Here is a 15,843-nt window from a genome sequence, read left to right as displayed (position 1 = left end):
CCTCAGATATCCAGATGATACCATATAATGGCAGAAAGCAAAGAGGAACTAAAGAGCCTCTTGATGAAATTGAAACAAGAGAATGAAAAAGCTAGCTTAAAACTCAACATTCAAAACATTAAGATCATGGCATTCGGTCCCATCACTTCATGGCAAATAGATGGGGTAAAAGTGGTTACAATGACAGATTTTATTTTCTTGGGTTGCAAAATCACTTGTGGCTCCTCACCTACAACATACATTTTGAGATAACATTGGCTCAAGGTGTTTTCCTGGGCCCTAAAATGATTGACATGAATCTTGAAGAAAGGCAGGTTTCCAAGCAAAGACATAGTCTCATTAACATAGCTTAAGAGAATATTTGCATGAGTAAAACATACTGGTTTGTCAAGTCTGTTCTGAGTCTTAGGCAGAACTAAGTTGAAGACAGAGCCCAGGGTAAATAAATAGTTCATTATCATAGTGCAAGTAAAGCATTTTCATAAGAAAAACGCATTGGTTAGCTCAAGGTTTGAGTAAAGTTCTGGTGGAACTAGGTGTCTTAGTGGCAACATAGAATTTTAAAAGAAACCTCCTTTTAATTTTATATATAAAAAAATGAATTCACTCAGTTGTGTCCGGCTCTTTGTGACCCCGTGGACTGTAGCCTACCAGGCTCCTCCGTCCATGGGATTCTCCAGGCAAGAATACTGGATTGGGTTGCCATTTCCTTCTCCAGGGGGTCTTCCCAATCCAGGGATTGAACCTGGGTCTCCCACACTGGAGGCAGATGCTTTAACCTCTCAGCCACCAGGGAAGCCCCCTTAATTTTGTATAGAGAAGGAAAAAAATCTGACACTTGTAGTTTGTTTATGTCTGACACTTAGCAGCCTATTTCCTCCCTTTGGAGACCCCTAGCCTTCCTGCCTGTTACCCTCTCATGTTTACCTTTTTTTCCTCTTATGATTTATGTTTTTGTATCCTAAGAAGTCTTTATCTTTAGAAGCATGAAGATATTTTCCTATTGTTCTAGTTTTTTTTTTAAGAAACTGATACATTTTGCATTAATTTTTACATATCAAAGTGTATTTAGTTGTGAGGTTTATTTTTCCCAGTTATTCTAGCCAAGTTTGTTAAAGACTTTTATACACTGAATTGACACTTTGATTTAAAATCGTTTGACTATATGTGAGGAAGTCTGTGTCTGGATCTTTGTTTTGTTCTGCCAATCTTTTTGGTTCAATTTATTCCTGAATATTTAATGAGTTCAGTTCAAGTGAGTTCAGTTCAGTCACTCAGTCATGTCCGACTCTTTGTGACCCCATGGGCTGAAGCATTCCAGGCTTCCCTGTCCCTAACCAACTTCCAGAGCTTGCTTAAAGTCCTGCCCTTTGAATCGGTGATGCCATCCAACCATCTCATTCTCTGTCGTCCCCTTCTCCTCCTGCCTTCAATCTTTCCCAGCATCAGGGTCTTTTCAAATGAGTCAGTTCTTCACATCAGGTGGCCAAAGCATTGAAGTTTCAGTTTCAACATCAGTCCTTCCAATGAGTATTCAGGACTGATTTCCTTTAGGATTGACTGATTTGATCTCCTTGCTGTCCAAGGGACTCTCAAGAATCTTCTCCAACACCACAGTTCAAAAGCATCCATTTGAATGCAAAGAAAAAATATCATTTTCAAATACTCATTGCTAGTATATAGAAAGCAAATGATTTATTTGAGAATTCACTTTGCATTTCCTGGAGTTGGTGGTGTTTTCTAAAATTCTATAGGCTTTTGTACATATACAATCATGTCAGCTACTTGTCTGTCGTAACAGAAATGTAAGTAATTTGGAAGCTAGAGGCAAACAGATCATATATTCAAACTGTGCTTGTAAGAGTGTTGTGGCCACGTGTTCCGGGAAACAAACTCATTTAGAAGGACAGTGCAAATAGTGGAGTGCAGTTTATTACACCAGCGGGCCCAAGGCAGAGTCTCCTCTTAGCCAAGAACCCCAATCAGTGTTTGTGAAAATCTTTTATACCCCATGTGTACGTGTCCAAACCCACCACCCCAATTTCCTTGAGACTTACATAAAACAAAGGAAGGGTAAATACAATCACAATAGCCCCAGTATTCAAGTGTTATCAAGTATTAGGTGTTCAAACAGTTAATAATCAATAAGCCTGCAGTTACACTCTGATAGATACAGAAAAAATTTATGACCTGTCCGGAGGCAGGGGTGGTTAGAGTCTGTTTTCTCTTAGGTGATGAGTAACCTGGATGTGATCTTCAAGATTCCCCTGTCGAGAGAGGGTCTTATCCTTCTGTTGTAGTTTCCATAGGCACTGAGCACAGAGTCCAGAGTCCATTGGCGAGGTGGCTGAGCATGATCAGCATGAACAGGCTTAAGATGGGGTCCAGGCCCTATGAATTCCTTCTTCAAGAGGAATATTTTAAAATCTGCAGCATTACAATATGGTGTTCATTCTAGCAGTAGAGTCTTCCTGTGAAAATTTAGTGTTTTTACTACCACCCATATATAGATATTGAACATTTAAAATACTCAGCCTAATTTTGTGTCCTTGGGATTTATGTATTTATTAAAATTATTGGGCTTTCACCCCACCCTGCCAAAGACATTTTGTGTTCTGGGCTTAGAACTCATCTTTCTCATAAAACATTTGTTTTTAATTTAAATAATAATCCTTAAATCAACACAAGTTAGTATGCTCTATTAGCATTTTTAAGACATTTTAATGAAGAGTCTGCTCCGCGAGCTGAGCAGGCTGTTATTCCCTAATCAAAAGAAATCTGGAAGTCATCCCTGAGTGGGAGAAACCAGATACAACCCTAAGAAACCAAACAAAACTGGAAAATGCAGACAGAAGGAAATATATAATAATGGAGTATATCTGCTGCTGCTGCTGCTAAGTAGCTTCAGTCGTGTCTGACTCTATGCGACCCCATAGATGGCAGCCCACCAGGCTCCACCGTCCCAGGGATTCTCCAGGCAAGAACACTGGAGTGGGTTGCCATTTCCTTCTCTAATGCATGAAAAGTGAAAGTGAAGTCGCTCAGTTGTGTCCAACTCTTAGCAACCCCATGGACTGCTGGCCTACAGGGCTGCTCCATCCATGGGATTTTCCAGGCAAGAGTACTGGAGTGGGTTGCCATTGCCTTCTTCAGGAGTATATCTAGATATTAATTAAAAAAAAAAAAGAAAACTACAGGCCAATATCACTGATGAACATAGATGCAAAAATCCTGAACAAAATTCTAGCAATCAGAATCCAACAACACATTAAAAAGATCATACACCATGACCAAGTGGGCTTTATCCCAGGATAAAGGATTCTTCAATATCCGCAAATCAATCAATGTAATTCACCACATTAATAAACTGAAAAATAAAAACCATATGATTATCTCAATAGATGCAGAGAAGGCCTTTGACAAAATTCAACATCCATTTATGATAAAAACTCTCCAGAAAGCAGGAATAGAAGGAACATACCTCAACATAATAAAAGCTATATATGACAAACCCACAGCAAACATTATCCTCAATGGTGAAAAACTGAAAGCATTTCCCCTAAACTCAGGAACAAGACAAGGGTGCCCACTTTCACCGCTACTATTCAACATAGTTCTGGAAGTTTTGGCCACAGCAATCAGAGCAGAAAAAGAAATAAAAGGAATCCAAATTGGAAAAGAAGAAGTAAAACTCTCACTGTTTGCAGATGACACGATCCTCTACATGGAAAACCCTAAAGACTCCACCAGAAAATTACTAGAGCTCATCAATGAATATAGTCAAGTTGCAGGATATAAAATCAACACACAGAAATCCCTTGCATTCCTATACACTAATAATGAGAAAGTAGAAAAAGAAATTGAGGAAACAATTCCATTCACCATTGCAACGAAAAGAATAAAATACTTAGGAATATATCTACCTAAAGAAACTAAAGACCTATATATAGAAAACTATAAAACACTGATGAAAGAAATCAAAGAGGACACTAATAGATGGAGAAATATACCATGTTCATGGATTGGAAGAATCAATATAGTGAAAATGAGTATACTACCCAAAGCAATTTACAAATTCAATGCAATCCCTATCAAGCTACCAGCCATATTTTTCACAGAACTAGAACAAATAATTTCAAGATTTGTATGGAAATACAAAAAACCTCGAATAGCCGAAGCAATCTTGAGAAAGAAGAATGGAACTGGAGGAATCAACTTGCCTGACTTCAGGCTCTACTACAACGCCACAGTCATCAAGACAGTACGGTACTGGCACAAAGACAGAAATATAGACCGATGGAACAAAATAGAAAGCCCAGAGATAAATCCACACACATATGGACACCTTATCTTTGACAAAGGAGGCAAGAATATACAATGGAGTAAAGACAATCTCTTTCACAAGTGGTGCTGGGAAAACTGGTCAACCACTTGTAAAAGAATGAAACTAGATCACTTTCTAACACCGCACACAAAAATAAACTCAAAATGGATTAAAGATCTAAATGTAAGACCAGAAACTATAAAACTCCTAGAGGAGAACATAGGCAAAACACTCTCCGACATAAATCACAGCAGGATCCTCTGTGATCCACCTCCCAGAACTCTGGAAATAAAAGCAAAAATAAACAAATGGGATCTAATTAAAATTAAAAGCTTCTGCACAACAAAGGAAAATATAAGCAAGGTGAAAAGACAGCCTTCTGAATGGGAGAAAATAATAGCAAATGAAGCAACTGACAAACAACTAATCTCAAAAACATACAAGCAACTTATGCAACTCAATTCCAGAAAAATAAACGACCCAATCAAAAAATGGGCCAAAGAACTAAATAGACATTTCTCCAGAGAAGACATACGGATGGCTAACAAACACATGAAAAGATGCTCAACATCACTCACTATTAGAGAAATGCAAATCAAAACCACAATGAGGTACCACTTTACACCAGTCAGAATGGCTGTGATCCAAAAATCTGCAAGCAATAAATGCTGGAGAGGGTGTGGAGAAAAGGGAACCCTCCTACACTGTTGGTGGGAATGCGAACTAGTACAACCACTATGGAGAACAGTGTGGAGATTCCTTAAAAAATTGCAAATAGAACTGCCATATGACCCAGCAATTCCACTGCTGGGCATACACACTGAGGAAACCAGAATTGAAAGAGACACATGTACCCCAATGTTCATCGCAGCACTGTTTATAATAGCCAGGACATGGAAACAACCTAGATGTCCATCAGCAGATGAATGGCTAAGAAAGCTGTGGTACATATACACAATGGAGTATTACTCAGCCGTTAAAAAGAATTCATTTGATTCAGTTCTGATGAGAGGGATGAAACTGGAGCCTATTATACAGAGTGAAGTTAGCCAGAAAGAAAAACACCAATACAGTATACTAACACATATATATGGAATTTAGAAAAATGGCAATGATGAGCTTGTATGCAAGACAGCAAAAAAGACACAGATGTGTATAGCAGACTTTTGGACTCAGAGGGAGAGGGAGAGGGTGGGATGATTTGGGAGAATGGCATTGAAACATGTATACTATCATGTAAGAATCGAATCACCAGTCTATGTCCGATGCAGGATACAGGATGCATGGGGCTGGTGCACAGGGATGACCCAGAGGGATGTTGTAGGGAGGGAGGTGGGAGGGGGGTTCATATTTGGGATCGCATGTATATCCGTGGTGGATTCATGTCAATGTATGGCAAAACCAATACAGTATTGTAAAGTAAAATAAAGTAAAAATAAAAATTAAAAAAAAAAGAAAAAATAAAGTATTAATTTTATCTTTATTGGGATACAGTATTGGGCAGAAACAAAAAGGACAATCTTGGGGTCAGAATGACTGAATTACGAGTGTGCTCAATTGCTCAGTTGAATCTGGCTCTTTGCGACCCCATGGACTGTAGCCCGCCAGTATCCTCTGGGGAGCCCATGAGATTTTCCAGGCAGGCATAATGAAGTGGGTTGCCATTTCCTCCTCTAGGGGATCTTTCCAACCCAGGGATTGAACCCATATCTCCTTAACCTCCTGCATTCCAGGTGGGTTTTTGACTTTAGGCAAATTGCTAAATCTCCCTGAGTATCACTTTCCAGGTTTATAAAAGGAGAGAATAATCCTTCTTACTCAGATTTGCTGTGAGAATGAAATGAAAGGAGGCCTGCGGAATAATTGAGAGGTAGGACACATGCCAAGCCTCATGAAGTGTCATCCATTATTGGTATTTGGGAGGGCAGAATATCCATGAAGTTTTAGGTGAGAATTGTACAATTTTTTCAGTATTATGAGAAAATTTGCCCTGGGCACTGATAATAAAGCAGTTTCATAGTTTTCAAATTTTTTGATTAAACAGGTTTTTAAGAAAAACCATTAACATTTTTCATAAGCATTATTTTTTTCTGTTTCTTTACTGCTTTTGTATATACTTCATTAACAATTTATTTAGATGACAGCGTGGTTTGTCAATGATAATGTAGATATTTTTCTGGAATTTTCTTTTCCTATGATCCAACAGATTTTGGCAATTTTATCTCCAGTTCCTCTGTCTTTTCTAAATGCTCAAGCATCTGGAAGTTCTCAGTTCACGTACTGTTGAAGCCTAGCTTGGAGAATTTTGAGCATTATTTTGCTACCGTGTGAGATAAGTACAATTGTGTGGTAGTTTGAGCATTCTTTGGCATTGTCTTTCTTTGGGATTTGAATAATAATTGATCTTTTCCAGTCCTGTGGTTACTGCTGCATTTTCCAAATTTGCTGGATATTGAGTGCAACACTCTAACAGCATCATCTTTTAGGAATTGAAGTAGCTCAGCTGGAATTCCATCACCTCCACTAGCTTTGTTCATAATGATACTTCCTAAGGCCCACTTGTCTTCACATTCCAGGATGTCTGGCTCTAGGTGAGTGATCACACCATTGTGGTTATTTGGGTTACCTGCCTCCTGAGAATCTGTATGCAGATCAAGATGCAGCAGTTAGAACAACAGACTGGTTCCAAATTGGGAAAGAAGTACGTCAAGGCTGTATATTGTCACCCTGCTTATTTAACTTATATGCAGAGTATATCATGTGAAATGCTGGGCTGTATGAAGCACAAACTGAAATCAAGATTGCCAGGAGAAATGTCTATAACTTCAGATATGCAGATGATACCACCTTTATGGCAGAAAGTGAAGAGGAACTAAGGAACCTCTTGATGAAAGTGAAAGAGGAGAGTGAAAAAGCTAGCTAAAAACTCAAATTCAAAATATGAAGATCATGGAATCTGGTCCCATCATTTCATGGCAAGTAGATGGTGAAACAGTGGAAACAATGATTGAATTCATTTTGGGGGGCTCCAAAATCACTGCAGATGGTGACTGCAGCCATGAAATTAAAATAAGCTTGCTCCTTGGAAAAAAAGCTATGACCAACCTTGACAGCATATTAGAAAGCAAAGACATTACTTCTTGACAAAGGTCCATCTAGTCAAAGCTATGGTAGTCATGTATCGATGTGAGAGTTGGACTACAAAGAAAGCTAAGCACCAAAGAATTGATGCTTTTGAACTGTGGTGTTGGAGAAGACTGTTGGGAGTCCCTTGAACAGCAAGGAGATGAAACCAGTCCATCCTAAAGGAAATCAGTCCTGAACATTTATTGGAAGGACTGATGCTGAAGCTCCAATACTTTGGCCACCTGATGCGAAAAACTGACTCACTGGAAAAGACCCTGATGCTGGGAAAGACTGAAGGCAGGAGGAGAAGGGGATGACAGAGGATGATGGTTGGATGGCATCACTGACTCGATGGATATGAGTTTGAGTAAGCTCCAGGAGTTGGTGATGGACAGGGAGACCTGGTATGCTGCAGTCCATGGGATTGCAAATAGTCAGACACAACTGAGTGACTGAACTTACAGTGGTTTGTCAGAAATAACTTCACAGGACAGCATCCTTTCTGAGGATGGGAGATGGGGAGATGACTGCTTTAGTCATCCTGACATCTTAAGCAGGCTGTTTGCCTGTACCAAGAGGCTGAACTGGAGTGGACACAGTTGAATTTCTTAAGATTCAGTAGTGTACAAAATCTAGCTTTTGTACTTCCTTTGATATCAATAGACCAGTCATGGTACATGAAACAGAAAAAGTCAAATTGATCTTCTCTTTGGACTGAATTGAATAATTTGGTTGGTTTAGTGAATTCGGAGGTGTTCCACTTTTCCTTTAGCTTTCCTTAAATTCTCAGCAGTTTTATAACAGTAAGTTTTCTCAAAGAAAGTTGAAACAAAGAGAATAAGAAATAATAAAATAAACATCTCAAAAAATCTTCACTTGCTGCCATAACCTTAATATTATCAATTTTTGGAAGACCTAGAACTGCGAAGAAAATACAGAAAGGACAAAAACTGTACTAAATGAGATTTATTGGTCATATTATTTCTAAAATAACTTCTTCAAACAAAATAGACCTTAGATTCAATTTTCTCTGTGGCTAGAGAAAAGCCACAGTCACTTTGTACATCTTCACCACATCTAAGAAAAGCATCATCTGCCCTGGTATATCCTTGGATAGTACTCAGCTCTTCTAGCGGTTAGAATGAGTAGCCTCTTAGGGTCCAACTTCATGAGCTTCCTAAGGTTTTTTAAGCCCTTAAATCTGTAATACACTGTTCCCTCCTCCCCTGGCTGCTGTGACCGAGAGCACACTGAAATGTGATAATAATGGACTTCGAGTTTATATTTGTTATCCATAAACTGGTAAGCACTTTATGTACATAATCTCATTTAATTCCCACCACCATTCTTTTATAGTGTTGCAATATCCTAGCTTTACTAACATTAAAAGTGGGTGGGGGATCTTACCATCCCTGTTAATTTAGGGTGAGCCCTAAACCCTCTTGAAAATTAACAGTCTCAGATACCTCAATAGCTGTCTAATGGAATTTCCCCTCCAAGTGTATGTTGTCATCTCTGCAAACTAAAGATTTGTTCTGACTTGTGAAAATTCACCATGTACTTTCAAGTGAAATACTATCCTTGAATGTGTGCATTTATTCACATGGAATGATAGAGTTTTGATAGAATTCTCAAATGGTATGCTCCAAATAGGTTATAAATATATTAAAAAATGATTCCCCTTATTTCCTGGGGCATCAGGACTTGGGTCACTTGCTTCTGGGTCAACAAGTCTCTTGCTGTGTACACATCATTGTCTCAGTGCCATCGTGAGAAATAGTTACAGAAGCACTGGCCATGGTGATGTGGGCCATCAGATGGGCCTGAAATCCAGTGGGATGGGAGGAATTGTGTGTGTGGCTTGGATTAGGTTTCTTGGAATCCTGGGAATGTGGAAGGAAGATATGAGATTGGCTTCAAGAAAGGGATGTTTATTGTACCCAAGAATATTCTGTTTCCTTTGTTAGAGTGTTGACTTTTTGCTCAGATCCTATTTTTGCCTTCTACCAACTTTTGTAAAGAGTTTGAGAGAGCTGGAAATAAATAATATATTCATAAATGTATATACGTAGATACTTAAAATGTAAACCTATGCACTTTGTGAGTGTGTGTATATATATATATGTGTGTGTGTGTGTGTGTGTGTGTGTGTGTTTATATAATATTCAATCTGCTATAAGACTGGCTATTGTATGCCCTTCAAGTAGAAAGAAAACTCGTAGAGGTCTATTTGAATTGTTTCAGAATTTAGGGGCATGAAATCTGAAGGACATAACCTAAATGGGGATTTTTGAGAGCAATAGTTACTGATCTTTAATGTGTATGCAAGGAAAAATCATTGGCACAGCTCCCTTCATTTTGATCTTGTGTCACTTCCCAGGTTATCTGGCAGGCTGAGTTAGTCATTAAAGGCCCTTAACTGGGTAGAAACAGATGATTGAAACTGGTGAATATTGTCCAGTCAAATAATGTGAATTTGCAAAAAACAAACAAACAAACTGTAATTTGGATTTTTTCCTGATTGATGTTTCAGCAGGTTTTCTTTTTTCTTTTCTTTTTTTTTTCCTAACAACCAATGATGACACCCCTAGTGACTTTTCTTAAGACCAGACATGGAAGGAGCTGGAAGGACCCCTCCCCATCCATGAACATGAAAGTTGCAGTAGTGTGGGATGCATGGTTAAACCAGTGTTTGTTAAGAAATTGTTCATCTGTAGGTCTAATAGGTGACTCATTGGAAAAGACCCTGATGCCGGGAAAGATTGCAGGTGGGAGGAGAAGGGGACAAAAGAGAATGAGATAGTTGGATGGCATCACCAACTCGATGGACATGAGTTTGGGTAAACTCAAGGAGTTGGTGATAGACCGGCAGGCCTGGCGTGCTGTAGCCCATGGAGTCACAAACTGTCGCATACAACTGAGCAGCTGAACTGAGGTCTAATAGGAGAGAGATCAGACAGGCCTATTTTCCCTCATTTATGATTAGAATTTATTCCTTCAGGATTTCATCTTCTTCATTCTGAGTTTTGTATTGATATCATGGCACAGATGAGAGAAACAGGGAAAGCACATGGATCTCCATCCAGATAATGCAGTTTGCTTCACAAGGGCCCCTGGCCACAGAGTCACAGTTCTGGAAGATTCCTCCCCCTTGTACACTCCTCCTTCTGCAGCTGTGGCTCTTGGATTACCTGAGTACAAACCACTCCTGTCTTTCTCCATGACCTGCAGTCCTTCCTGGAAAAACTTAGGACAGTCACTTGCTCTCCCACCTTCATGTTTCTTATCTACAAATGGAAATGATAGTTCTTACTTTCCTTATTCACAAGATAGTTGTGAAGATCCTCTGAGAAAACTGATCTGGAAGAGCTATGAAATGATATCCCGAGTCTCTGTGATACAGGCATTACCCACCCTAACTCATCCCTTAGAGATGTACTAGGGCCAGTTGCCCTGGGTGACAAGGAGGGGGAGGCCCTGGATTGGAGAGCATGGGTTGCAGGTGCTCGGGCGGAGAGGACCCAGAAATACCAGTGTTAACTCGGACAAGCATCTCAACCTTCTCCTGCCTCCTTTTTGTTCAAAATTTGTATCAGGTATGATTACTACCTGCAAATTATTCATGCCACTCTCTGTTAAACCAGCCTGTGAAATTCAGTTATCAATATCTTCTTAGATTTCTTTTAAAAGTGTTCATATATTCTTTCCTGTGTCTCCTCTGCCCTCTCTGCCTTGTGCATATTGTCATGGATTTGTCTCCATGACATAAACTTCAGTGATCATAACTTCATAAACTTCAGAGGCCTTGACCCAGACCATGTGAATCTACACATCCCCAGTATCGACCCCACTTCCATAGCAGGCAGACACTAAGTGCTGATTGCATACCTATCGCCTCAGGTTGTCCATTGTGATATTATCAGTTCAGTTCAGTTCAGTCACTCAGTCGTGTCCAACTCTTTGTGACCCCATGAGTAGCAGCATGCCAGGCCTCCCTGTCCATCACCATCTCCCGGAGTTCATTCAAACTCACGTCCATCGAGTCGGTGATGCCATCCAGCCATCTCATCCTTGGTTGTCCCCTTTTCCTCCTGCCTCCAATCCCTCCCAGCATCAGAGTCTTTTCCAATGAGTCAACTCTTTGCATGAGATGGCCAAAGTACTGGGGTTTCAGCTTTAGCATCATTCCTTCCAAAGAACACCCAGGGCTGATCTCCTTTAGAATGGAATGGTTGGATCTCCTTGCAGTCCAAGGGACTCTCAAGAGTCTTCTCCAACACCACAGTAGGGAGAGGGTGGGATGTTTTGGGAGAAAGGCATTGAAACATGTATAGCATCATATAAGAAACTAATCACCAGTCCAGGTTCGATGCAGGATACAGGATGCTTGGGGCTGGTGCACTGGGGTGACCCAGAGGGATGGTACTGGGGGCAGGGGGAGGGGGTGAGAGGGAGGGGGGTTCAGAATGGGGAACACGTGTACACCCGTGGCAGATTCATGTTGATTTATGGCAAAACCAATACAATATTGTAAAGTAACTAGCCTCCAATTAAAATAAATACATTTTAAAATATTTTAAAAAATAAGGCAATAAAGAAAAAAAAGCATCAGTTTTTCGGTGCTCAGCTTTCTTCACAGTCCAACTCTCGCATCCATACATAACCGCTGGAAAAACCATAGCCTTGACTAGACAGACCTTTGTTGGCACAGTAATATCTCTGCTTTTGAATATGCTATCTAGGTTGGTCATAACTTTTCTTCCAAGGATTAAGCATCTTTTAATTTCATGACTGCAGTCACCATCTGTAGTGATATCATACTTTTCCTTATAAAGATGGATACTTAAAGCAGCAGCATGTAATGTTTGGTTTCTATTCTTTCTGCCATCTTTTTAGACCAACGTCATTTCTCAAGATATAATCACATTATCGGATGAGATGATTAAATGAGTTCATAGAATTTTTGGCAAAGTGCCTTATATGCAGTAAAGTCTTTTAAATGGTATCTGTTGGTGTGTAATCATTAAACTTTGAAATGGACGTTTTACATACTTAGCATAATGGTGGAAAGTTGGATGTACATTAGGGGCAAGCTTAAATGTGTCATAATAGCTCATGACATGGGCTCTCCAGGTTTGTGACTTAGGCTTCGTAGTCTTGATCAAGTTGTTTTTCTTCTATATGTACCTCAGTGTCTCCATCTGTAAAATGAGATAATACTGTTACTACATAGGATTATTGTGAGGATTAAAGATTCAATACATGTGAAGTGTTGAATGTGTGGCCCTGTACATAGTCAGCACTCGGTAAATATTAACTATGGATTGAAAACCAAAAAAGAGAATTCCTACTTCCAAAGATCAGCATTTGAATTTTTCCCTACTTTTCTGGACACTGAATTTATAATCAACCACTTCTATAACCTGACATGTATAGCTGAGGCTTCTGGATTCCTCATCTGTGATACCTGCTCGTTCATCTCTAGTAACACCTATTGACTCCTGATAGTTTGGTATTCACATCTTTCTCCCTGGGAGTTTTAAATATTCTCTCATCTGTTAAAAGTAGTAATGCCTGCCTCACAGGGCTACTGAGTGTATCAAAGGAGCTGATACTTAAAAAATTCTCATAGTGTTTGACACATGCAATAAATACCATGAGAACCATGCATTATTTTATTTCTTTGGATGGAAAAAAATCCCTATTATTCCAACACATCTTTTGGGAAAAGAGTTTAATCCTAAAAAAACATTAAAGTTTATCTTTGAAAAAAATCCTTAACAAAGACACCTCTGTATCTATTTTCACTGTTTCAGGCTTTTTTACTTGTGATCGGTGTGGTAGGCGTGATGGTGGCAGTGATTCCTTGGATTGCAATACCCGTGATTCCCCTTGGCATTGCGTTCTTTTTTCTCCAGCGATATTTCTCAGCAACTTCACGAGATGTTAAACGCCTGGAATGTGCAAGTGAGTACAGGACTCTCAGGTTGGTTTGGCAAAGTAGGCTGGCTTTCCTTTGTGCCATTTCATTAACCAGACCCATGGAATCCTGCAGACTGTCTTCTGGAATTTCTCACTAAGTTAATGATAGGTAATTGAATATTATGGGCTCTATTCAGCATGGCCCTTAAGGTGGCAGGTCAGCTGTAGCTTTGTATTTTAGCACAAAGAGGTGAGTTTGCCCTGCCACCTCCTGATTCCAGGGAACTGTTTACCTCCTGCTTCTTAGACATCCCAGATACATTGTCTTTCTGGGTGGAATCCTTGGGAAGAGTAGATTTTGCAGGCACTTGGGGGCCATCACTGACTTTCAAAGAAAGATGCATCCTAATCATGAACTATGGACAGAGGTTCGAGACATTGTACAGGAGACAGGGATCAAGACCATCCCCATGGAAAAGAAATGCAAAAAAGCGAAATGGCTGTCTGGGGAGGCCTTACAAATAGCTGTGAAAAGAAGAGAAGTGAAAAGAAAGGAGAAAAGGAAAGATATAAGCATCTGAATGCAGAGTTCCAAAGAATAGCAAGAAGAGATAAGAAAGCCTTCTTCAGCGATCAATGCAAAAAAATAGAGGAAAACAACAGAATGGGAAAGACTAGAGATTTCTTCAAGAAAATTAGAGATACCAAGGGAACATTTTATGCAATGATGTGCTCAATAAAGGACAGAAATGGTCTGGACCTAACAGAAGCAGAAGATATTAAGAAGAGGTGGCAAGAATACACAGAACTGTACAAAAAAGATCTTCATGACCCAGATAATCATGATGATGTGATCACTAATCTAGAGCCACACATCTTGGAATGTGAAGACTAGTGGGCCTTAGAGAGCATCACTACGAACAAAGCTAGTGGAGATGATGGAATTCCAGTTGAGCTGTTTCAAATCCTGAAAGATGATGCTGTGAAACTCAATCAATATGCCAGCAAAGTTGGAAAACTCAGCAGTGGCCACAGGACTGGAAAAGGTCAGTTTTATTCCAGTTCCAAAGAAAGGCAATGCAAAAGAATGCTCAAACTACCGCACAATTGCACTCATTTCACATGCTAGTAAAGTAATGCTCAAAATTCTCCAAGCCAGGCTTCAGCAATACATGAAGCGTGAACTCCCTGATGTTCAAGCTGGTTTTAGAAAAGGCAGAGGAACCAGAGATCAAATTGCCAACATCCGCTGGATCATGGAAAAAGCAAGAGAGTTCCAGAAAAACATCTGTTTCTGCTTTATTGACTATGCCAAAGCCTTTGACTGTGTGGATAACAAGAAACTGTGAAAAATACTGAAAGAGATGGGAATACCAGACCACCTAACCTGCCTCTTGAGAAATCTGTATGCAGGTCAGGAAGCAACAGTTAGAACTGGACATGGAACAACAGACTTGTTCCAAATAGGAAAAGAAGTACGTCAAGGCTGTATATTGTCACCCTGCTTATTTAACTTTTATGCAGAGTACATCATGAGAAACGCTGGACTGGAAGAAGCACAAGCTGGAATCAAGATTGCCAGGAGAAATATCAATAACCTCAGATATGCAGATGACATCACCCTTATGGCAGAAAGTGAAGAGGAGCTAAATAGCCTCTTGATGAAAGTGAAAGAGGAGAGTGAAAAGGTTGGCTTAAAGCTCAACATTCAGAAAACGAAGATCATGGCATCCGGTCCCATCACTTCATGGGAAATAGATAGAGAAACAGTAGAAACAGTGTCAGACTTCATTTTTGGGGGCTCCCAAATCACTGCAGATGGTGACTGCAGCCATGAAATTAAAAGATGCTTACTCCTTGGAAGAAAAGTTATGACCAACCTAGATAGTATATTCAAAAGCAGAGAGATTACTTTGCCGACTAAGTTCCATCTAGTCAAGGCTATGGTTTTTCCTGTGGTCATGTATGGATGTGAGAGTTGGACTGTGAAGAAAGCTGAGTGCTGAAGAATTAATGCTTTTGAACTGTGGTGTTGGAGAAGACTCTTGAGGGTCCCTTGGACTACAAGGAGATCCAACCAGTCCATTCTGAAGGAGATCAGCCCTGGGATTTCCTTGGAAGGAATGATGCTAAAGCTGAAGCTCCAGTAGTTTGGCCACCTCATGCGAAGAGTTGACTCATTGGAAAAGACTCTGATGCTGGGAGGGATTGGGGGGCAGGAGGAGAAGGGGACGACAGAGGATGACATGGCTGGATGGCATCACGGACTCGATGGACCTGAGTCCGAGTGAACTCCAGGAGATGGTGATGGACAGGGAGGCCTGGTGTGCTGCGATTCATGGGGTCGCAAAGAGTCAGACACGACTGAGCAACTGAACTGAACTGAATCATCAGAGACAGTCTGTCATCTATCCATTTCACAGCAGGAAGGCTGAGGCACCAGGTATTGACTTGTTCAGGGCAGCTTCCCA

At 40.1% G+C, this 15,843-nt stretch overlaps 1 protein-coding gene across 1 annotated transcript in view; it reads left to right on the top strand.

Moving 5' to 3' along the window:
• The window catches only part of LOC128057593 (ATP-binding cassette sub-family C member 4-like), a 182,887-nt gene that overhangs the window by 89,055 nt on the left and 77,989 nt on the right, over window positions 1–15,843 (top strand). Inside the window, 1 exon segment of the mRNA XM_052650042.1 lies at window positions 13,267–13,417. Within this exon segment, the coding sequence (XP_052506002.1) occupies window positions 13,267–13,417 (151 nt within the window).

The sequence above is a fragment of the Budorcas taxicolor genome, chromosome 12 (genome assembly GCF_023091745.1).
Source record: "Budorcas taxicolor isolate Tak-1 chromosome 12, Takin1.1, whole genome shotgun sequence".
In the NCBI taxonomy this organism is placed as follows: Eukaryota; Metazoa; Chordata; class Mammalia; order Artiodactyla; family Bovidae; genus Budorcas; species Budorcas taxicolor.
This window is presented reverse-complemented; position numbering and strand designations above follow the sequence as displayed.